Genomic DNA, 25,788 nt, shown 5'->3' with positions numbered 1-25,788 from the left:
TTGTTTGATTTCTATTGATAACCTTAAGAGTGGACTAACACGGCTACCACACTCCTCTATTTAACAAAACCCAAATTCTCTATCAAATAATTATTAAATATTTCCAATGCATATACACCTTCTTTTTTTGGAAAATGAATAAACAAGTTCTTACTCCTCAAAACATTTTTTAAGGATTACAGTTTTTTTTAAATGTAATACCACATTGTCTTTAATCAGGGCACTTTGCAACAATTTAGGTTTAAAAATTCTGTCTTCTAGTTTTTCAAACTATACAGCTTATGCTTTTGATAAGGTAGTACATTCAGAAATTGTATCAGTCAAAATAGTCACTTGATTATTCATATCTTTAAACTATCCGGCCAGTTATGTACTGAAAGCTATACTGATTCTAATATGGCTTCATCACCAATAATAATAATAACTAGTATAAAAGGCCCGTTTCGGTAGGCAATGAAACGGGCGCTAGCAAGGTAATCCCCCCCGCAGGATCCTTCCTGTCTCCCCTGCCCCCCCGCAGCCACCCATCTAGTCTCAGGACCCCCTCCCCACCAACCCTCCTCTGCCCCTGCAGCCACCCATGTCCAGCGACTCTCCTCTCCCCCTGCCCCCCCTGCAGCCACTCATGTCCAGCAACCCTCCTCTCCCCCTGTAGCCACCCATGTCCAGCGACCCACCTCTCTCCCCTGCCCCCCCTGCAGCCACCCATGTCCAGTGACCCTCCTCTCCCCCTGTCCCCCCTGCAGCATCCCTTCTGTCTCCCCTGCCCTCCCCTGCAGCCACCCATCTGGTCTCAGGACCCCCTCCCCCACCTCCCTCTTCTCTGCCCCCCCTGCAGCCATCCATGTCCAGCGACCCTCCTCTCCCCCTGCAGCCACCCATGTCCAGTGACCCTCCACTCCCCCTGCCCCCCTCCAGCCACCCATGTCCAGCGACCCGCCCCTCCCCCCCTCGGCGCATCACCCCAACCCCTACCCCCTCAGCGCATCACCCAAGCCCCTACCCCCCCTCACCAATACTAACGCTGTCTGGCCGCTGCTGCATCTCCTGTTGAGCAGCAGCGGCCGGTACAAAAAGAAAAAAGCCAAAAAAAGATTTTAAACCTGAAACACGGCTCTGTAGACAGCCATCTGGCATTGGCTGTCATCTCTGCAGCCACTCCTCCTCTCCCCTCTGACGTCGCTGCGCTCCTCCGGGGTCTTCCTGCAGGGGCAGTGATATGGAGGGGAGAGGAGGAGCGGCTGCAGTGACGACAGCCAATGCCAGATGGTTGTCTACGGAGCCGCATTTCAGGTTAAAAATCTTTTTTTGGCTTTTTTTTGTACCGGCCGCTGCTGCTCCACAGGAGAAGCAGCAGCGGCCGGACAGCGTTAGTATTGGTGGCTGCGGGTGGCGAGGGAGTTGATGTGCCCGAGAGGGGGGGGGGTAGGGGCTTTGGTGATGCGCCAGGGGGAGGGTCGGGTGATGCGTCGAGGGGGGGGTAGGGGCTTCGGTGCTGCGCCGGGGCAGAGGGGCTTGGGTGTTGCGCCGAGGGGGGGCACTGAGAGCTGATTGGTAGGCAGGGGGAGGAGTAGTACTCCTCCCCCTGCCTGGCTCGCGGTTTTGCAGGGCAGGGGCTTGGGTGTTGCGCCGAGGGGGGGGGGCACTAAGAGCTGTTTCCCAGGCTCCGCATGTTTCCCTACTCCTCCCCTTGCCTTGGAATCAGCTGTCAGTGACATCACTGACGTCAGTGCATTCTAAACTGCCTAGCAGACCACCTCCGAGGGAGCCACGGTACCAGGCACATTAGAACGTTGGAGGTGAGAATTATTATATAGGATAATAGTAGTACTCCATTAGCTGCAAGAAATCTCCTTGCCAGGTTGGGGAGGAGGGCATCTACACTATGAAATTTTTATTGTTAGACTCAATTCCCTCTTTAACATATAAGGCCAAAACCCTTATCCAATTTGATCCATTCTATCACTATGATATAATTTGTACCCTGGTAACACAGTGTCCCATTGGTTGTCCTCCTTCCACTAGGTCTCTGAGATGAGATTACATCAACGTCTTCACTTAGTGCTATATACTCTAACTCTCCCATCTTATTTTTAGAAAAGTGTGGGGAGTTTTTTGTTTGTATCTAAAAGCTGCTTAGCAGTTGACAGGGATAATTTGCTATCATTACTCTGTTCTCTGCTTATAGGCTTCCAACTTACTTTTGCCTTTATTTAAACCTTTCTATTGGGATGCCATAACTTCCCTGTTTTGATAGCATCCTTCAATATACTTTATTCCTAACCATGTGCTCCTGAGCGACCATCGGCTTCCTCTGGATGGCTCAGGTACTGGTCCAAAAGCTGGTCTATCTCCTTTTTAAATACTGGCGGTCAGCAGAACAGGGTCAATGCCAGCAGAAGGTAACCGCTCCACTGAAGATCAAAATGCCAAGCGAATAAATGGATTCAAAAGACCTCTCTCAGATGGTATCCACAACAAAGTCTTTATTCAAATCGATAAAATCAGCGACCCAATACAAGTCGTGTTTCGACCCTATCAGCCTGTGTCAGGGGTCTAGGAATTTGTTAGACAGTATATATTCCTAGAGAAGTTGGATAACAGCCAAATCTCATATGGTTTCACACTCAAACCTCACAAAAACAAATAGCGATCTCTCTGTAACACACTTGCTACTAAATGGGAAAAAAGGCCGAAACACGACTCGTGACCTGGATTGCCACTGTTGGAAACAGGATGATGGGCTAGATCAGTGGTCTTCACTAATTTCTAAACTGCAGACACTTTGGATCCAAATAAGCTGAAGGAGAGCTGCCAAATATTTTCCCATTTGGGGCTATGGCACAGCTGACCAGTGTGTGTCAATGATATCTACCCCACCAGCCTGCCTTTAAACTTTTCATTGGGGGTATCCTCAAGGAGGTAGGCATTTCTAAATGCATTCTCTTCATCTATTGACCTTTGGTAGAAAGGCAGAGAGTAGTGGGGGGAAAAACCCAGAATGAGAGGTCTCCAGGGGTCATCACTGGCCCCTGGGCCTTGCACTGAAGTACACTGGCCTAGATGAACCTTTGGTCTGACCCAGTATGGCAATTCTTAAATACATATCCCCCTGCCGTATTCAATTCTCTCATTGTCATCTGAAATGAAATGCTTTTTGGCCATTGTATTGTTTTATTCAATCTGACGCCTATGCTTTATTTAGGAGGAATCTTAAAACATATCTTTTCAAGAAGTTTGTTTTGTCTAATAATTAAGAGTAATTTGGTTTTTTTATGATTCGAGTGTTGTAATTCCTGGGAGACTGTCCTGGTTCCTTAGCAGATATTGTAAAATGCTTAGAACTTTGTGTTTATAGAAGTATACAAATACCACCGTTATGTATATTTGTTTTACTACAGAACACACTATTGCTAGTTTAATTTTATATGCTCTTGGGCTGTAACTGATTTTATGTATTGTTATCCTACTATCTGCTTTATCTGACTATAAATTGCCTTGTGCAGAGTTTCTGGAAAGGCAATTAAAAATGAATAAATTTAAAGTAAATTTAAATTAACTTAATAAATTTTGCTTTGTGGAGGCTTACTTCTAAGCTAGGCGCACTGCTGCATTTCCCCACTGAACGTCAGCATCACTTTCCTCTGAAATATAGTACTAAATCTTCTTTGCCACTCAGGTCCACAAGATGCCCCACATCACCTTTCTGAGTGTACTTACCAGCAATGCTCCATGAAAATCAGGCATCAGAATACAATTTGTAACCACAAGGGACTTCTCAAAAACTAACTCTAATAATGGATGTCACAAGCAGACGTTTATGTTACTGATTAAAAGCTCTTTGTCTTCACAGCATGGTAAGTCAGCCCAATTCTGTGATATTAATTTCTAATACTGAAAAGACAATGAATTATTAAAACCTGAATATATTTTAATTCATTCAGCCAGGAAGTCGATGCTCAGCATTTTCTCATAATCACTTCTTCATTTTCTTTCTAATATTTTTTTATCCTCTGAGTTTGCTTGTAGAAAAACTAGACCACTGTCATTCATTTGGAAATCTTTACAACTACCACCTCTGGTGGTCACAGCTGTTTTATTTTTCATTAGTAAACAATAAATAATGAACTGCAACATTATTTTTAAAAAGGTTAAATATTATTAATGTCTGTATAAAACTGTTCCATGTATTTTCTTTTGCACCAAGGGAATACTGAGCCAATCAAAAAGATTTGCTCCCCATCACATTCCTACACCTTTTCTTGCACTTGAGAAAGCCTCTTTCCTTGGTCCTTCACATAAAAATCTCAGTACGATCCATCATGCATTCTATATGGCATTTCTCAAGTTTCCTCCCATGAACCCTCATATATAGATGCCAAATACTTCCACAAGTAGATTGCAGCCCCTCACTTTAACTGTGTAACTGGGTGCTCGCCCCCCCACCCCCAGCTAGAGTCAATACCACCCCTCAGCGGTACTCTCAAAGAACTGAAAATAATGCTGAAAACTAAACTAGCTCCTTTCAAAGGAACAGTGCTGAATAATAACCACTAAGTCAAGAGCTGATTTCTAACTCAGAGATCCTTTTATCAAGCTGCAGTAAAAGCACTAGCGTGTGTTTACTGTGGCTTGAAAAGGCTGTCAGGTGTGCTCAGGTGTCCTGTATTAGCGGGTGCACGAGACACAAAAATGTTTTGTTTTGGTTTTTTTTATCGTGGAGGGGGTGCGTCTGGGGGGCTGAGAGTAGATGGGCCTGTGGTAACCAGAACAGTTACATTGCTGCGTGCTAATTAGCGTGTGATTAGCACATGAGCAGCGGTTAGGGCTCAAACGCTAATGTTTAATGGCCATGCACTAATGGCAACATCAAAAATCGGCCATTTTACTGCTGCACTAAAAATGGCCTTAGCGCACAGGAAAGACCTTTGCAAGGGCGCACTCTGCCATATTTTGCCACTGCTTTGTAAAACAGCTCCTCAATGATTTTTGTACATTAAAAAAAAGAGAGAGATTGTGAAAGCATACAACGCCCTGAAGTGCAATATTTCAATTAGAAAGGAATAAGTCCATCATTATACTGTAAACAATAAAGTTGTGTGATAGCCATGTTAGTCCACTTTAAAGGTTAATAAAGAAAAATAAAATCCACAAATTGAAGGCAAGGTGATGCCTTTGTATTTGGACTAATCTTTTGGCTAGCTTTCAAAAGCCAAAGCATCCTTCTTCAGGTCAGGACAGTATGACCTGAAGGTGGTGGTTTTGGCTTCTGAAAGTTAATCAGAAAAGGTATTAGGTTAGCCCAATTTTAAAAAGTATCGCCTTATGTTCCATTTGCTGGTTTTATTTTTAAATAGTAAACAATGGCAGATATAAGTCAAAACAAGCTTTATCTGCTCTGAATTGATGTGTATAGTAATTCCCTTACACAACCCAACACCAGCTCTTCCCCTAGTAAGTTCTAGCTGACTTCATGACTCCTTTCCCACCACTGCTTTCCACACCAGTCCCAACTATGCTCAGCATTTTATTATCCTCACTTCACTTTTTTTTCCCCCTAAATCTCTGCTTTCTAGTGGCCACCTCCACAACCTCTTTTGCTAGACTACCATAGGCCTTGCCATATTCAACTTTCATTCTTATAAAAACAATCCCCACATTCAGCCAGGTCAGCGAGACTGTTGCAAAAAGTATAAACAGTAAAATTCAACTCTCTCCATGCTCACTGAAGTCTGGATTTATCAATGGTCCATCCATACAAGCCACTCCAACCTTCTTGAAAACCTGATGCTTTCTCGACCTATAGCCGCTACTTCATGGAGGTTACCCCAATCCTATCTTAGAGCCAGGTGTCCACATCGCCAAAATCACTATTACCATGGCACTCCTAATTCACCGTCTGAACAAAAACAGCCAGACTGAAGGAACAGGGAGAAACTGAACTTCCCCTCTCATGAATGTGAGCACTGGCAAGAAAACCATAAAACACCGAGTCCTGCTTCGGTGCAACGTCCTAATCTCAGAGCAGAAAAGTCAGAACTCACCTTCTTTGATGTTTGCATTCTTCTGCCTCACCAAGATACGGTAGTCTTCTGCAGGACTAACACTGCCGACCTACAAAACATCCCCCAGTAGATCAGTTCCAAGCACTCAGCTCAGCCTATGGTACTATGCATTTCAACACTCTACTTTTACTAAATGTCTGCAGCCTGATTGTAATGGGACTCAGCTCTCAGCTGCAATATAACATCATGTGGGAGGGTGTCGGACCAATGGGGAAATTTAATGCACCATTATGGGGAGAAGGCATGAGCTAGGGCTGAGATTACTGGAGTCAGAAACATTCCTGGCATATGACTCAATATAACCTTAAACAAGACATTCTCTCTCTCTGCGCTTCATTTCATTTAAAAGAAAAAAAAACCCACACACTTCGTCCTTTAGGAGGATTCTTTTTGTAGTCCAAATGCCACAAATGTACTGACAAGCCACCCACTCCAGAAGTAGCTGCATGCATTCTTTTGAAGTATTAAATTGCAAAGTGCAGAGAAATTATGTGGGCTGAGAGGTTCTGTTTAAATATAAAATAGTACCACTGCTTGGGCTGAGAGTGCTGCTAGCATTAGCACTAGAAATTTTAAGCAGTGACTCAGTGTTATATGGCAGTACTTGCCTCTCTCCTTCTGTTGCATTTATTTGGTTTTTTCCTCTCTGCAATGCAAGGTCCTCAGCTTGGACCAGGACAGAGCCTTCTAAGGCCAAAGTTTTAGTATTTGTCCTAGTAGGGTTCAATCCTGATTCTTCTGCTTCTTAACTCTTATACCAATGACATGACCACAGGACCACCAAGAACCTTGACTGAGGCTACCTAAACCCCACACATCAATACACTTTCTCAGTGCTAAATTTCTATTCTGGTTCATCAGATTCTTTTTGCTCAGGCTCGGTCGGGTTCAAGCACATTTGAAGGAAACAGGAAGCAACACATCCAATTAACTAGAAGGACAGGTTTGTGCAGGAAAGGGACAGTGAACCTCTATAAACTCAAGCAGAAGATCTTCACTACACATGACTACAGTGATAATTTTTAACAGAAACTGAGATGAGAATTCTTTCCTTCAAGCCAAATCAGGAAGAACTAAAATTAGGACACCCACTGAAGCAATCAGTTTGCCTGAACTAAACTCAATGTTTAACAGTTTTCTAAGGCAGCAGGTCTTCACGATAAACATCTGAAGCCTGATTTAGGCAGGAAAAGGAAAGCTCAGTAGCCTGAAGACAGGAAATGGCCTAGATAATGATTAGAGCAATGGGCAGCCAGGGTCTAAATTAAGGGTGGGCTACCTGTAGCCCACAAGACTATGGGAAGTATACAAAGAAAATGTCATTGCTCAGAGTTTTGGCAATTTCAAATACTGTATTTCGCAAATATTTTCAGTATAGCCTCTCTAGCAGTTTGTTTCAATCATTTTTAGTTAAATTTTTACTTATTTATTCATCACAGACAATCTATGGAGCTTTGTGTATTTCCAGTTCTAACATTATGTAATTTTACGGCTCACCAAGGATAGTACCGAAATTCATGCGGCCCTCTGTGTATAAAGGTTGCCCTCCCCTGCTCTAAATCCTGTTCTGCCAATCCTCATGATCTTGGGGAAGTCACTTTGGGGCTCATTTTCAAAAAAGAAAAACGTCTCCAAAACGGCATAAAGTGGCTGATTTTCAAAACTCAGTTTTGAGATTTTTTTTCTCTGCAGTGGGTCCAAATCACAAGGGTGCATGTTGGGGGCGGGACTGCACATTCCCAAAACTTGGACATTTTTCTGCCATAATGGAACAAAGCAAAATCATCCAGGGCTAAAATTTAGTCATTTTGGTCTAATCCTGTTTCAATCACGTCTCACAAAAAGGTGCCCTACATGAAGAGATGATCACTGAAGAGATTAAGGCATGATCTTCCCTTAATCCCCCAGTGGTCACTAACACCCTCTCTCCCCCCCAAAGATGTGAAAGAAACCATACATACCAGCCTCTATGACAGCTTCATATATGGCCAGTCCTATTAGAGCAGCAAGTAGGTCCCTGGAATAGTCTAGTGGTCGGAGCAGTGGACAGTAGAAAAGGTGACCCAGGCTCATATCCCACTCTACCTTACACTTGTGGTGGAAAATGTGAACCATTCAAAACCTACCAAAAACCTACTGTACCCACATATAGGTGACACCTGCAGCCATAAGGGCTATTGTAGTGGTGTACAGTTGGGTACAGTAGGTTTTGGTGGGCTCACCATACAATATAAGGTGGTAACGGTGAGATGTATATCTGAGACCTTTTATGTGAAGTCCACTGCAGCGCCCCCTAGGGTGCCCCACTGCTGTGCTGGGGTATCTGTGTAGCCAGTCTACTATGAATTACATAAGTACATAAGCACTGCCACGCTGGGAAAAGACCAAAGGTCCATCAAGCCCAGCACTCTGTCTCCGACAGCGGCCAATCCAGGCCCCAAGAACCTGGCAAAAACCCAAAATTTAATAACAATCAATGGACTTTTCCTTCAGGAATCTGTCCAGACCCCCTTTAAACTCAGCAAGGCCAGCTGCCGTCACTACCTTCTCTGGCAATGAGTTCCAGAGTCTAACCACGCGCTGAGTAAAGAAAAACTTTCTCCGATTTGTTTTAAACCTACCACATTCTAATTTCATCTTGTGTCCCCTGGTTCTATTATTGTTAGAAAGCGTAAACAAACGCTTCACATCTGTCCGCTCTACCCCACTCATTATTTTGTAGACCTCTATCATATCACCCCTCTGCCGCCTTTTCTCCAGGCTAAAGAGTGCAAGCCTTCTTAACCTCTCCTCATAAGGTAGTCGTCCCATCCCTTTTATCATTTTCGTCGCCCTTCTCTGCACCTTCTCCAATTCCTTTATATCTTTTTTGAGATGAGGCGACCAGAACTGAATACAATACTCCAGGTGCGGTCGTACCATGGAGCGATATAACGGCATTATAACATCCTCATGCTTGTTTTCCATCCCTTTTCTAATAATACTCAACATTCCCCAGCCTACATGTCAGACTTGATAGACCTACCACCCAGGAATGCTAAAAAATCATCTCACACATTCCTTAATCTTCATTTCCCTAACTGTAAAGGTCTAAAATACAAATTAATGCACGCATCAACCGTTTCCTATATGAGCACGCAATTCTGGAACGCATTGCCACGCAACCTAAAAGCGACCTATGACGTGACCAACTTCCGTAAACTACTAAAGACACATCTCTTTGACAAGATATACCACAAAGATCAAATCATGTGATACTCTTATACATTTCTAGAAATGTTAATAATGCCTTCTATTATATTACTATCATGTATTCCATTACCATGCAATCCAACATCCTTCTGTAACACCAAATGCCTTTTCTCTTTTCATTCCCATTATCCATGATGTTTTGTAAGCCACATTGCGCCTGCAAAGAGGTGGGAAAATGTGGGATACAAGTGCAATAAATAAATAAATAAATAAATTCTGTTCGCCTTCTTAGCTGCCGCAGCACATTGAAGCTGAAGATTTCAACATCCTATCCACGATGACACCCAGATCCCTTTCTCGGTCCGTAACTCCTAAAGCGGAACCTTGCTTGACATAGCTGTAATTCGGATTCCTCCTTCCCACATGCATCACGTTGAACTTCATCTGCCATTTGGACGCCCAATCCCCCAGTCTCACGAAGTCCTCTTGTAATCTTTCACACTCCTCCCATGACGAGACAACCCTGGATAGTTTTGTGTCATCCGCGAATTTAATTACCTCACAAGTTACTCCCATCTCAAGGTCATTTATAAATATGTTAAAAAGCAGCGGTCCCAGCACAGACCCCTGAAGGACCCCACTACCTACCCTTCTCCATCGAGAATAATGACCATTCAACCCTACTCTCTGCTTCCTAGCTTTTAACCAGCTCTTAATACATAATAATATACTGCCTCTGATCCCATGACTCTCCAAGTTTCCTTTGTAGTCTTTCATGAGGCACTTTGTCAAACGCCTTCTGAAAATCTAGATATGCAATATCCACCGGCTCCCCTTTGTCCACGTCTGTTCACCCCCTCGAAAAAATGCAGTAGATTTGTGAGGCAAGACTTCCCTTCACTAAATCTCAATGTCTTGTTTTTGTTTTTTTTCCCTTGGACATTTTTTTTCCAAAAATGGTCCTCAAAGACAGACAGATGCACTGAGCACAAAAATGTCTAGCAAATGGCCATTTCTGAAACAAAAAGTTGGACAATTTCTGGTTTGAAAATGGTTGTGTTCACTACTGGATTTTTGGACTTTTTCGCAAAACTGCCAAAATAAAATTTAGACATCATATGGAGGTGGGGCTAGTGGTTGGGAGGCGGGGCTAGTGCTGGGCAGACTTCTGTGGTCTGTGCCCTGAAATGACATACAAATCAAAGTCAGGTATACACATAAAGTAGCACATATGAGTCTATCTTGTTGGGCAGACTGGACGGACCATACAGGTCTTTCTCTGCAGTCGTCTACTATGTTACTATATATAGAAAATGCCCCTCCACATCTCCCATTGTCTCAGGTACTCAATTCGACTATAACCTCGCTGGGGCAAACTGTACAGCAATGTGTATGTTCAGCAACACTCTACAACGATAAGCATTATTATTGTCATTGTTGTAAACTAAAAATAAAACAGCCTGAACATTTTCTGAGTGAAGCAGCTTGTATCATTGAAATTTGCAATAAGAAGTAAATATTAGAACTCCCAGCTTGGTATAGTTTAATTTCAGGCGTTATAAGATTGATACTTAATGCTAATTAATGTCTGTATTATATAGACAATTACTTGTTTGCAAGCATTTTGTTAACTCTCCCAATTCTGAATAAAGACTTCTTTCAATTAAAAAGAATAAGTTCAGATTCCTCAGAATCAATGAATCAATAAAATTTCCCATGCCAAATGTAAGTTGACTCTCAAGATGAAGAAGGGGAAACTGCAATTTTCTTTTTAAAATAATAGTCTTCCTTTCGGCCAGGCTAGATCCCAACATGCTTAAAAGTTAGCACCTTGGAACATATACACAAACACCTGCGGACTGTACGGCTTGTAGAATGCCCTGCCATACTGAATAATATCTTTTTTCCCTCAAATGGATGACAGCTGAATCATCATACTGGCCTTTCCTTGTGCCAACATAATAATTCTCCACAGCTGAAAGCCTTTGGGATCTCATTTTACTAAGAAGAACTGGACTAATCTGATAAACCTATGACGTATAACTCACTAAATACCAATATCCAGGAAAATGGGTATCAAAGTTTTAATCCTATCGTTTTATTTATTTATCTGTGTATGTTAATTTGTAAGCCACCAAGAATGGTACATTCTGCAGGGTGTAAGTTGTTTTTTTTTTTTTTTTAATAAATAAATCCAAGAAAATAGGTATAAAAATGTTTTAATCATTAGTATCTCAGAGCTCATCCTACTAGCTGAACTGTGGGGAAAGCAGATCCTTTTTTTTATGGTTGCTGGGCCTGTCCAACAATTCAAATATATTGAGCAAAAAACATATCATGGATATTGTCAGGCTTTCAAGGCAGAAACTAGGTTTGTGAGCCCTTGGGCCACTGCTGTGGAGCAGCAGTGGCAGGCAAAACCACCCCACACCAGAGACAAGGCAGAACTCTGACAGAAACAGCTAGACTTCACCTGCGCTTGACCGCCCTTCCCCAGGAGTTGAGCCCCTGGGTGAAGGCGGCCGGCAGGACTTACCAGACAGGGCAGGCACTGGATACCAACTAGGCTGAACAGGGACTGAGGGTCAGAGGGGAAAGGAATATACATGGGCAGCAAGGCAGGAAATGGGGCTAGGACTCACAGACAGACAATACTACACAAAGCAGGAAATGGACCAGCTAAAGGACAGGAACTGAAAGCTGCCACACAGCCACTGAAACAGGGTACAAATGCTGACAGACAAGAGACAGGACTGAAAGCTGCAGAGCAGCCACTAAGCAAGAGACACAGACAAACAGAAACTAGACAAGGAATACAGACCAGAAACAAGACTAGAGACGTAAGCAAATAAACCTAAGCTAAACTACACACAGATAACTAGAAACAGACAAGGAACTAAACAAGAAACCAGACTAGGCAGAAGTGCAGCAAAGCACCAACAAACCAGGGACCTTAGACGATGCAAAGGCAAACTCAGAAGGTTCCAGGTGGTAATAAACCCATCAGCAGCTGAACTCACAGCTGCAGGAATCATGAGGCAGCTACGAGTGAGGCTAGCTGCCAAACTTCAACCCAAGTCTGGAGGGCTGGAATATCTGGACCGGACTGGACCAGAAAGAAAGTCCGGAAAGTCTATGGCAGCCACCGGTTCTGGCCACCACAGGGCAAGAGGAGCACAAACCAAGACACAGGCAGAAAGCATACTGAAGCACAGAGAAGCTTAACACACACAGGTGCAGTATAGTGGAGTAATCAGAGCCATGCTGGAAGCAGCCAGCCCACAGAGACAGAACTAACTTAGGAAGAACAGACAGAAGCCAGCTCAAAAGCTGACCGCCAGACATAAGGTGAGACTGAGAGGGGCACGACCACAATCATGACAGATATAAAGAATTACACAGACCAGACTACCTGAAAGGCCTGCTGTCTTACTATTAGGCCACAAGCAAAACCTCCAAGGAAGAATTGTGGCCCATCATATGAATTTCGTGGCGTTCTCTCTTTTTGACTGTCTACAATGTGACACACTTTAGCTGTCCACAAAAATAGTGCAAAACAGAATGTACTTTGCTATTTTGTATAACCAATGAAATGTTTTATCTCTAACTTTAAATTAAAAAAAAAATGACATTGATAAAATTGCTTCCTCAGAATGCTTAACATTCTTTCAACTGTAATACTGATACACTGTTACTGCAGCTTTTTACTCCATTATCATTGATAGTCCTATTAAACCTCTAAGTTCCTGAATTCTTAATCTTTATTACTTTAACAGATTAATCTATTTCATAAATTGTATGTAAGCCACATTGAACTGAAGTTTCTTTGGAAAAAGTGAGATTATAAGTACCAATAAATAAATAAAAATGGAAAATAAAATTAATTCATCATAGAGGTCATGAGCTTCAAAGACCACAGAAAGAGAAGATGTCGTCATGAAGGAGGAGATGAGAAAAACCCTAGCTCTACTAGCAACTTCCTTTGTACTATGTAACTTTTCTTTGGGTGGGGGAAGAGGGACAGCCAGACAGTGAGGGTTGCTTTTCTCTACTCCCTGGGCTAGTCTGAATCTTTCCTGGAGGTGGTGCTGCTGCAGAAATATTCTATGAACAATACTAAGATTTTCAGATTTGATTGTCAAATCTATGGTACTTGGACATAATGAAGGCAGGGGCAGAGGCCTTCTCTTATGTGACTTTCCATCATAAAAATTATAATCTACTACAAATATTTAATTCCTTTATATATTAAAAGTACATTCTTTAAGTTTCTCACCACAAAATATTTAGATCCAAAAGTAAACAAAGTCAAGTGAATTAGACCAAGATCCATCACCCCGTTACATTCCCCCAGCTCCCACTGCTGATTTTTCACTTTACACTTAATGTTAACTCTTTCTTCTATATCTTCTTCACATGTATCATACGGCAGTCTTTCCCAAACTTTTATCCAATATTACCCCGTTTAACTCATATGAGCCAAGATGATAAAAAAAATAAATAAAAAGACCTCCAAGTCCCTTTTCCCTTCTTCATCCACTTTCTCCTTTACTCATTTATCTAAAACAGGAAGGCAAATAATAAGAACTCTTAATTGGAGGCATAGTCTCTTGTGAAACCTGTAACACTTCCTTGAGATATCTTACAAACATTTCTCTTGATGAAACGAAAGGTAACTTAAGAAAATTAATCCAGCACCGATTAGAAAATCTAATCATATTTTCCAAATTCTCTATTTTACACATTAAAAAAACATTCTCTTTAACCAAAGTTGAAGATAACAATTGAGTATTTTTTAATTGATCAATATGTCCATCCATGGTTTGATTAGTATTAATTAATTGAGTCTTAATCTCCTCAATAAAATTGATATTAATTTGAACTTTAGCATTCATAGTGGCAAACTGCACTGAAAGTGCCTTACTCAAGACGGATACTGCTGTCCAGATAGGCCTCCTGCTTTTATTTATTTGTAGCATTTGTATCCCACATTTTCCCACCTATTTGCAGGCTCAATGTGGCTTACATTTGCCATGGCTACAAATATGCACATGGTTTTACAATCAAGTGCATACAAACATGGTGAAAGAATACATTGTGATCTTGCGTACATATTAGTACATGGTTTTACAATCAAGTGCATACATACATGGTAGAAGAATACATTGTGATCTTGTGTATGTGTCGGCATTGTGTAGTTGCTCAGGTGAGGACATTAGGGTGAGAGTATTAGTGTATGGCGGTAAGGTTAGTCGGCATTTTGTGGTTGCTTAGTAGTCGATATTAGATTAGAAGTGGTATTATTTGTTCATTAAGGTCATTGAGTTTGCTCGGTCGCGTGATTGGGGTCGGACCAATCTTAATCTTCATTCTTGTTGTTTGGTAATTAGGATGGTTGTTTGTTGCATGCCTTCTTGAATAAGTCAGTGTTCAGTAGCTTTCGAAAGATGGTTACCTCTTGCGTTATCTTTATGGTCTTCGGAAGCGCGTTCCATAGCTGCGTGCAAATGTAGGAGAAGCTGGTTGCGTAGGTGGACTTGGATTTTAATCCTTTGCATTTGGGGTAATGGAGGTTGAGGAACGTACGTGCTGATCTTTTTGCGTTCCTAGCAGGCAGGTCTATAAGGTCTGTCATATAGGCCGGAGCATCCCCATGTATAATTTTGTGGACCATGGTACATACTTTGAACGCAATTCGTTCTTTTAGAGGGAGCCAGTGTAGTTTTTCTCTTAGGGGTTGTTTCACTCTGGAGTTCATGAAAATGAAACTGTGGCATAGCAGGGATTTGTTCTCCGAGTCCTACTTGATCTGGGCCTCATACCACCCTAGCTGCTATTCCAACTGACTCCACACCCTCCACTGATCATCCTAGAGGTGTAACAAATGTCTCTGCATTCACTCCAGGAACGTTCCCCCAGTCTTCTGGAGACTCCAGTGCCAAATGGTAAGCTTCCTGGGCTACCAGGAGGGGTTGCGGTGGAGGTGATCTCATATCGGGGTTAATGCCGATCCACCTGGAAATGGAGTTTTTGGGCAGCCAGCAGCACCCCAGTTCCTGGAGGCTTCAGATCCCCACAGCTCATGAAAGAATCCATCGGTCCAACTCAACTTCTTAGTTATGTCCTTCCTCCTGGTTTGAGCTCAGTCTGCCTCTCATGCTCTAATTCCTCTTCTGCCCTAGAGCTTCTTCCGATTCTACTTCACTCTTGGACTCTAGTTGCTGACCTGATCTGTTGCTATCCACACGGTGTTCAGTCCTACAGAGCACTGCAGCAGCGATGTAAAAGAGTTCCTCAGAAATGTCCTCAGGCCAGCAGTGGCAGTAGTCAGTTAACAGTTTATTAATATTTGGTATACTGCCTGATTTACAACAAGGTCTAGAAGGTTTACAAAACAAAGTAATCCATAAATAGTGAAAAGAGCTCCATAACAATAAAAAGGTGAATCCACACACGCACACATACATAGATGCCTCAAATTAATCTAGTAGCCAAAGCTGCCTCTTCAAAAACTTTGAGAATAGATATGTTTTCAACCAAACTAGCTTTCTTGTGTGATCCTTCCACTTGAATTGACATTGACAGTTTATTCCACAATACGAGGGTCATCCAAAAGAAGGCCCATTCTGTCCTGGACACCAAGTTAGTCATATTGGAAGACAGCAATACCAGCATATGAGCTGCTGAAGACCTAAGTGTTCTACTAGGCACATATGGTTGAGCTAATGTGGCCAAACAAGGAAGTCCTGGGTCATATATCCCATACGTATGAGAGTAAGAGTGTTGAACTCAACTCTACAAGCAACTGATAGCCAATGATACCTAAGATATAGTGGACTCATTTCCGCACACCCTCTAGCAAACAGAATTCTGGGTTTTGAAGCATCTGCAGATGCTTTACCAAATATTGACTAACCCCGGCAAGCACAATATTGCCATAGTCCAAGCAAAAACCAATAGTGAAAGAAGCGCCTCATCAGAATAGGTTCTGACCACACGAATGAGACAAAGAACAAAATACCTTCTCCGCAAAACCTCTGAGACTTGCTGCACAAATGTTAATTAGGAATCAATAATGACTCCTAAATACTTAAAGGATTCTGAATCAGGGATAGAATGGCCCAAAACGCTAAGAGTCCCTGTAGGATATGGTCAATGGCCTGTAAGCTAGCACATCTTAGTTTTATCTACCCTAAGTACTAAACAGTGCTCAGCTAGCCACTTTGAAACTGCCACAAGACAACTCTGCAAAGAAGTAAGATCAAAACTGGACCTGGAAGAATAGTCCACTAACAAGATGTCACCCCAAAACCTCAAACCAATGTAACCAGACGTGCCAAAAAACGTTAAAAAGCAGTGGTGAAAAAGCTGATCCCTGTGGCATACCACACATCAACTGATGTTCCGAAGAACAAGTAGAATCCCAAACACAGCAAATGTCCAGGCTGTTTGAAAAGAGACAAACCACTGTAAAACTTGGCCTCCAACTCCAATTGATGACAGTCTAGACAACAATACACTACGGTCCAGCAAATCAAACGCAGGCCCACAGGTCTAGGCAATGAGAAGGCAGTGTAGCCTGGATCCAAGCTGTGTGCTAAATAACCTCCTCCCCATCTTGCAGCCAGGTCTCTGTAAGGCAACAACCCAAAGCTCCCATATCCATAAACAAACTATACAATAAGGAAGTCTTGCTCCTCAGCAATCTACAATTCAACAACCCCTGAGTCATACTGAACCTGCCCCAATCCATAGCCACAACGTGGAACAACTCAGCAAGCACCGTGTTGGTACATGATCCACAAGTGGGATGAGACGCCCAGGCCTGCACCCCATCATAATGGAATCCTACTACTCTCCCCCAACAGCTCCCCAGCCAACCCAGACAAACCCTTCATTAATGCAAAAGAAGACATTCAAAATATCCAAAAAGCAGTACTTATCACACGCCCTAATAGCCAATCTGATGCCATGCTCACCTCAAGAACAAGCCCAAGGAGCACCACCTGCAGGAAGGGCTGCCAAGGCAGACACAGTAAGATTGGAGGTCGAGCCATCAGAGGCAGTTGCAGCAATTAGCTGCAGGAACGGCAGGTACAGTTGGGTAAAGCTAAGGCCATATCAGCATTGGCTGAGGCTGTTCAATTTCTTAAGCACAATTCTTGGTAGAAGCAGGCTTGTTGGGGGGGGGGGGGGAAGAGGGGTTGCAATACAGCACTGTAAAAGAGGTCCAGTTGTGAGAAGGAGACTGGCAGGAGGCCACAGTGGGAAATGCAATACACTGTGCAGGCAGAAGTTGCAGGGCAGGCTGTAGGGGAACAATGCGCTGCGTACATCTAGTAGCACTATAGAAATGATAAGTAGTAGTACTAGAATGAATTCAGTAAAAGAAGTGCACCACACCAATGTGACAAGCAAGCAGATGTAATGCTCACCCTCTGCCTATTGCTTGCTTTTTTCTGCAGGTGCATGTGCAAAGCAGAATTGGGTCGTGGAAGGTTAGAACATGCACAGGCTGTCCTAGATGGACAGACTAAATAAGAGGGAAAAATGCTGAGACAAAACTAACATAGGAAATCACCTCCCCCCCCCCCCCCCCCCGAGGACAGCCTTCGCAGCCTCCCAGTAGAGAATCGGGTCCTCTCTGTGTTCCGCATTGCTAGTCTTATAGTCTTGCCACTTAGATTCTAAAAAGGCCTTAAAGTGACTATCCTTGTAAAAGAAGATGGGAAACCTCCAAGAACCCCTCTAAGGAGTACCGTCCCTAGCCTGCAGTTGTAATTCCACCCATGCATGATCAGAGATCATTATGGGTCCCAGCTTTATGGCCCCCACAGACGACAGATGTTCCCTGGAAAATAGCACATAATCTATTCTAGACATTGTGGCATGTGCTCTCGATATGTGTGTATAACCTTTTTCTAGGGGATGAAGTGTCCTCCACACATCTATCAAATCCAGTGTCGAACATAACATAGAAATTCCCCCCTGAGATCTGGAAGGGTCTCTCCCTCTTGGCTGTGAGCGATCTAGCAAAGGATCAGCGACTTCATTGAGATCACCCCCCAAAAGAAACGGTGCATCTCCCAAATCATGTATTTTACGAATTAATTGAACATAAAATGCCTTCTCAAAGGTGTTCGGGACATAGATATTTTACAAAGCAACCAGGGTTGCCTTTCCAGCACCACGGATGCCAATACAAAACAGCCCGCTGGGTATGCAAGCACCTGCTTTGTTTCCAAATGCAACCCCTTTCTGATCAGGATCACCACCTCTCCATTTCTACCTACTGCCGGGGCACCATAAATCTCTCCAACCCACCACCTTTTTAGCTTGGCCTGCTCCAAAGCAGAAAGATGGGTCTACTGTAAGAAAACAACAGAGGCCCTCCGGTCATTAAGAGCCTTTAAAATCTTTTGTCTTTTAATCGGAGAGTGGATTCCTCCAACATTCCAAGTGAATATTTGTGTGTTTTCTATAGCAGATTAAAGCAGTTACTCAGGAGCAGTGATCCCACGCTACCTCACTCCTCCATGACCCCGGCAACTTAGATTTAATGCCATTAAAATTCAGAATCATTGGATTGCAAAAACCTAAGGGAATGGTAGAGTTTAGGGGGTGAAAAAATTTTGTGCACGAAAGAGGAGCGGGACATAGGTGTGATCATATATGATGATCTTAAGGTGGCGAAACAGATAGAAAAGGTGACAGCGAAAGCTAGAAGGATGCTAGGGTGCACAGGGAGAGGAATGGCCAGTAGGAAAAAGGAGGTGATGATGGCCCTGTATAAGACTCTGGAGACACCTCATTTAGAACATTGTGTAGAATTCTGGATACCACACCTACAAAAAGTTATAAATAGGATGGAGTCAGTCCAGAGGGTGGCTACTAAAATGGTCAAAGACAAAGATCCCAATATGTATACTTTGGAAGAAAGGTGGGAGAGTGGAGATATGAAAGAGACATTTAAATATCTATGCAGCATAAAAGCACAGGAGGTGAGTGTCTTTCAATTGAAAGGAAGCTCTGGAACAAGGGGGCATAGGATGAAGGTGAAAGGGGATAGACTCAGAAGTAACCTGAGGAAATAATTCATGGGCAGTACTCAGCCACAGGCTACAAACCAGCAGTACTGCTATATCAGTAAAAAGGAAGAGCAAACGAGACATTTGTTCCAGAGCTGTTGATTTCAAAGACTTGGTGTCTGAAGAGAAGAGGCAAGGGCAGGATGCCTGCAGGCCATTACTGGGCATAATATGCAAATAAATATAGAAGACTTTTAAAGGTCATGCTTACAGATGTAATGTTCCCTTCAGCAAGGTGTGCAATACTGAATTCACTGTCCTCTTCCTCGATTTTGGCATTTTTAGCATTTGGTTCACCTTCATTCCTGCAGAGGTAAGAAACATAACATCAATTAGATTAAGACAGAATCTGAACTACAGCATGTGCTCCCTCCCTCTCCAGAAAAGCATGAAGTGGAAGAGAGCAGTCAGATACAAACATAACAGACGACTATACCTTTAATTTCTATTTAGCACATTACCCTACCAGGTAACTGTTTCCTCTACTAAAGTCATGTAGTTGCTGCAGGCCCCCAAAACTGGTAACCAGCCCACCCAGATCTGCCTGACTTATGGTTGGTTGGTTGGTTGTTAAGATGAATAGCTTAAAAGGTACAAAAAGACCACAGAGCAGCAAATAGAATACACGTTACAAAAAAGCAAAAAATTCACTAAATAACCAGATCAGTTTAAGCTTGATGGAATGATGAGCCTTGATTTTGTCCAAGTTCCAGCACTAAACTCCAGCCAGCACCATGAGGCACTTATGCCTCCTTATAAAATACCAGCACATATCCAGCAGCAATATCACCTAAACGTGTAGAGTAGGCAAGTACGCACCCACCTTAGCGTATTTCATAATCAATGTGTGTGTACTTGGTGACTCCAACAAGAAACAGAAAAACAAAGTCCCTTGCAGAGCACAAAAGCAAAAAAACAAAGTGAAGGTGACACCAAAAGAAAAACTGACTACATGAAGCAGATAAATAAAAACAGCTTTAATGAAAACATCCAAAGACTCGACACGCATCGCCTTTCGACCACACGGCCTGCCTCAGGAGTCTTAGACAAGGATGAATTCAAATGCTCTACTTCACAAGTCTCATGAAGTAATTTATTTATTTTTTTTATTTATTTTTGTTACATTTGTACCCCGCACTTTTCCCACTCATGGCAGGCTCAATGCGGCAGGGAATGGAGGGTTAAGTGACTTGCCCAGAGTCACAAGGAGCTGCCTGTGCCGGGAATCAAACTCAGTTCCTCAGTTCCCCAGGACCAAAGTCCACCACCCTAACCACTAGGCCACTCCTCCCTGTAATCTAATGTACCTCAAAATCATTAAAACAACGCACCGGTAGTTGGCTCACTGTCAACTCGAAAGTGACAAGTGAGGCAGGCCGTGTGGCCGAAACACAATTTGTGTCGAATCTTTGGTTGTTTTTTTATTAAAGCTGTATTTATTTATTGGCTTCATCTCGTCAGTTTTTCTTTTGGTGTCACTTTCGCTGTTTTTTTTTTTTACTTGGTGACTCCACCCATATCGCTTTCCAGCAATGCCTAAAGTATGTGCATTCATGTCTTTTATGCCTTCCCTAATTCTATGATGGATTGAAAAAGAAAAAAGCATTTTGTTGTTTTTTGACATTTCTCCTGATGAAGGTTGCGAAACAGTGGGGTCCCTTGCTGTCGGGAAAGTTTGTGAGACATTCGGGCTCATTTTCAAAGCACTTAGCCTCCCAAAGTTCCATAGAAACCTATGGAACTTAGCCTCCCAAAGTGCTTTGAAAATATGCCTCATTGCGAGTGAGGAAGATTATTTATCGCCACCCACTTTGAAAAAAATTTTTGATTCGATTTAACTTCATGACCGGAGCAAACATTTGACTGGAAGCAACGTATCAGCTAGTAGAAATTCTTTCACTGTCGACATTTGAGAATCAGGTCGCTCTGACTTCAGAAGAGGCAAAAACCAGCGCTTCAAGCTAAGTGACTGATTTTTTGAATGTTGTGGCTGATCCGTGTTGAATAGTAAACAATGTAATTGTGCTTTATTTTTGGAATTTTTCCAGTTCATATTATTAAGAGGTCAATGAAGGGAATCTACAAGTTCTTTATATCCATTAAGTACTCTCTGTAGTGGGGTGCATAGATTTTGACTGTTCTTTAATAGCTGAAAATACCCCGCTTTCCGTTTTTTATTCACAAAACCTTTTTCTCCCTGAGTCAGGGAGTTTTTTTTGCTATCTGTGAGTTTTTTCGGAAGGCAGGAGGAGCCCATGATGTTAGCCAATTCAGTGGAGTCCTAATTATAGGTTCCCTGGGCTATTGAGGCTATTTTATTTATACATATTTGTTGTTATAGTTCAGGGTCTTGCACTCATCTACAGATTGTATAAAAGGAGTGATTTTTGTGTTTTTGAGACTAATTCTATGAAAGCCATTTCAGGCACATACATATATTGCCACATACACTCTAAAACGACTCTATTCTCGGATCAAGATCAATAGGAATGCAGCTTTAGTTATGAAATGCTTCTTTTCTGCCCAGACTGCAATACTTTTATTGAACCAACAGTAGTTGATGCTAAACATGAGCTGTTGAAACCACAGCAGTCTATTCTTCCAGTAGTGTACAATGAGCAAAGCACAATCAGCCAAGCCTGTACATGTAGATGTGAACAGCACTTTGGGAACTACAAAAAAACCCAAGGTAAGAGAATAATTTTTAAAAAGTATTCACAGTACAACAGAACTGGCTATACACTTCCCACTGCAGCTGGCAAAAATACTTCTGAACATAGCTTCAAACAGAAGAGCTTTTTTGTTCATAAGAACTTAACCTGAACACATTTTATTTAAAATATCATGAATTTAATTGCTATGGTGACTCAAGTTTCACTTTATTCAACCAGTTTCATAAGGTGAAAAAAGTTCAATATTCTTCTACTATCCCACTGCACCATCCAGTCTGAGGTGAAGGCTTTTATCCTTTACATGATCCTCTAAATCCAGTCCCAAAGGTGAAAGGTTCTGTACTAGCCCACTAAATTATCCAGTTTTACAGAAGAAAAGTGAACGGACCAGGTCCCAAAGCACCGAGCTGCCTGTGGTACTTGTTCTCCGGTTCTGTACAGTGAACTGTGTACCACCTTAATACAGCAGCTCTGCTAATCAAACAGACATTATAAAGAAAGCAGAAATGGTCTGAATGGGGCTTTTTTTAGTGCAACCGAAACCTTGGGGGGGGGGGGGGGGGAGAACAATTTTCTTACCTTTCTTTTTTAGAATGATTGTTATTGAACTGTCACATAATCACTATAATCAGAATGGAAGCTTTGGCACTAGCAATCAGCATGCTATCTGTCAGAAACCCAGGCTGTAATCAAATCAAGAGGCTCATCGAAATAAATCCATGAAAAGAAGAAATGATGGCAGCACTTTGACACATTAACTATGGGATGTGGGCAATCAGGGTAGAGTTCTTAAACATCTAAGGTCTGATATATTCAGTCGGCAGCGGGCAGCGCTTTTGCTGTCCACCACCGGCGTTAAACCTGGATATTTAATGCCAGGTCATTTCCGGAGACCAGCACTGAATATCAGGGTTTGTTTTTTTTTAACCGCTAAAAAGTTAACCAGTTAAGCCAATATTCAGCGCTAACCAGTTAACTTTTTAGCAGTTAAAGATAGGTCTATTTTAACCTCTGAACATAGCCGGTTATGCACTAAATATCCACGCCTAACTGTGGGTGATAACCGTTTATCTCCCGCTGAATATCCACACTTAGGCACCGATATGCTATTTCACCAGTCAGCGGCCATGTCTGGCCAGTTAAACAGCTTTGAATATCGGGGGGCTATTGTGTACTTTCCAAACGGAAAATGGTCTTGATGCAATCTGCATGTCGGTAGGACAAGGCTCTTGGGCCCAATCCTCCATCCAGAACTGAGCTATGGACACATCAGACTTCTGAATGGATTCTATCAGAGTGGCTACAAACAGCAACATTTCATCCAAAAACAAATATATAAATTAAGTCTAACACTTTAGAAGAACAGATGAGACGTGCTGGGTTATTACTTTAGTCATGCTACAGTCTTCTCAACTTTTAGTCAAAGAATGTGATATTTTTAACATATGTGTACGGAGAAAAGACTTTCAACACAGTACTCTCACATACTGCCCAATCCTATTTCCTATGCTCTCTTTAACACATCTATGAACAACCCCCAAACCCCCTTACCCTCTTCTCTACCACTTCTGTGTACCTGCTCCAAAATTCCTAAACAATCCCGTAGCTTCATTCAACCCTCATCTCATTTCCCTATCTAACAAACACCTTGATGGGCATTTTCCAAGTCTCCTTGTGTAGAATTTCTCTCTTTAAAAAAAAAATATATATATTGAATTTTCCAATATAAATCAAGGCATTCACTTGAATAAGTAATCAAAATAATTACTAACAATGCAAGAGAACAAAATAAGAAATCTGAACTAGTCAAGTCCTCAATAGAGGTGAAATCAAGAGATCAAACAATATAAGAAATCTGAACTAGTCAAGTCCTCAATAGAGGTGAATTCAAGAGATCAAACAATATAAGAAGAAACAAGTCTTCACAAAAGGGGAAAATTAACTACAAGAAAAACAATATAAAAATATTCACACAGGTTACAGAAAGCAAAGATTCAGACTAGACATAAGAACCCTCCCCCTCCCAAGTTGAATCTATTTAACCCTAGGCCAACGCCTTGTTACTCAAAAACAGCACCAATTGAGAAAGGTCAAATATGTATGTAGCATTTTGATATTTTATAACACATTTACAAGGAATGACCCAAGGGCCAAGACCCTAGGGTGCATCAACAAAAACTGCTTAGGTTGCTTCTGACTGACTTTGACCTGTATCAGGAAAAAGAATACCTGTGCTTAAAGAAAATATTTAGGATCTAAAGGCATTGTTTTTAAAGGGTACAGTTAGCAATGCAGGCCACCATTAAGAGGTGCTATTTTACTACTAATTTGTGCTGTTTTTGCAACGAGACTTAGGGACTCATTTTCAAAGCACTTAGACTTACAAAATTCCACAGGTTACTATATAATTTTATAAGTCTAAGTGCTTTGAAAATATGCCTCTTAGTTACTAATAGCTGGGGATAACAGTAAAATAACACATATTAACAGTAGCGCATGTTGATAATTTCCTGCTCAAGAGTGGAAAGAATAACCACCTCATTCTTAGAAGATTCCAGAAAAGCAACGAGATCCAAGCTATTCTCAGAAATTAAAGAAATCTTGTCTTGACCTTCCTCACCAACTTTGTTTTTAAATGGTGGTAAATAAAAGGCTCTTACTACAGGTGGAACAGATTCAGATGAAACATGTAGAATCTCAGTCACATACCACTTAAACATATACCCCCTAATTCTATAAATGGCGTTTTAAACTGCTTGTGCAAAGTTGGGCCCACGCCCAATTTGCACGTGCAATATAACTGAATAACGAGCCAATAATCACCACAATCAATTATCGGTGCTAACTGGCAATATTTATGCGCCTGGATCCACATGTAAATACTACGAGTAGCTCCAAAAAGGGGGTGCAGCTATGGGAGGGACATGGATGGAATCAGAGGCATTCCCACAATTTCTGCGCTGTGTTACAGAATAAGAGAGATCTGCATCTAATTTAGGCACAGGACTTCTTTACACCAAGGTTTCACTGGTGTAAATGATCGTGCCTAAATGTAGTTGCAGCTCCCGGTATTTAGCACTATTCTATAAACAGCGCCTAACTTTAAGCACCATTTACAGAACAGCATTAAGTGCTATTTTTCTGGCGCCAATCTTTAGGCGTCATTTATTGAATTTACCCCATAATGAGCAAATATCCCTGGAATATATGGAACGTTTATCCACCGTGGATTCCTACAATGGACTAAGTTCTCACTTTAAGTAACTAAGTCAAGGTTAACCTTAACAAGAGAATCTCCAAGTTTTGCCATTTTATCTCCCTCAGTTTCCAGCTTCTCCCCTCGAGTCCATAACACCACCAGTTGGCCTCTTGGCTTTCTGGCTTTAATTCTAAAGCAGAAACTCTTCCACTACTTTGTGCCAACTATACAGATGCTGTGGGTACTTTGGCTCTCCGGGACAGCAACACGGGTCCCATCCAGTCCTATCTGGCTTTCCATTGTGATGTTACCAACAACTCCACACTGTTCTCGCTCTTGAAGCTCACCTCCTTCCAAGGAAGCCATTTCTGCTACGCTTCCCTTGCCTCTTGCTGTGGGGATGGGGGAGTGATGTCATCAGTCCGTGCTAGTTCCAGCTCAGCACAGCCCACCTGCATGCTGGCTAGATTTTACAGGGGGAACCTGTTCTTTATGGGTCAACGAAACACTGCATTCCAGGAGCACTGAAGGCACTGCTTCTCCCCCAGCTTCTCCAAGAGAACCTTCCCCAG

At 42.2% G+C, this 25,788-nt stretch overlaps 1 protein-coding gene across 1 annotated transcript in view; it reads right to left on the bottom strand.

Moving 5' to 3' along the window:
• The window catches only part of XRCC5 (X-ray repair cross complementing 5), a 177,494-nt gene that overhangs the window by 49,512 nt on the left and 102,194 nt on the right, over nt 1-25,788 (bottom strand). Inside the window, exons 15-16 of the mRNA XM_030209911.1 lie at nt 19,557-19,650; nt 6,045-6,114 (exon numbers count right to left, since the gene is read on the bottom strand). Coding sequence (XP_030065771.1) covers nt 6,045-6,114; nt 19,557-19,650 — 164 coding nt within the window. The remainder of the gene's footprint in view (nt 1-6,044; nt 6,115-19,556; nt 19,651-25,788) is intronic.

This window comes from Microcaecilia unicolor, chromosome 7 (genome assembly GCF_901765095.1).
Source record: "Microcaecilia unicolor chromosome 7, aMicUni1.1, whole genome shotgun sequence".
NCBI classification, from domain to species: domain Eukaryota; kingdom Metazoa; phylum Chordata; class Amphibia; order Gymnophiona; family Siphonopidae; genus Microcaecilia; species Microcaecilia unicolor.
Note: the sequence above shows the minus strand (reverse complement) of the source record. Positions and strands in the feature narration are given on the sequence as shown.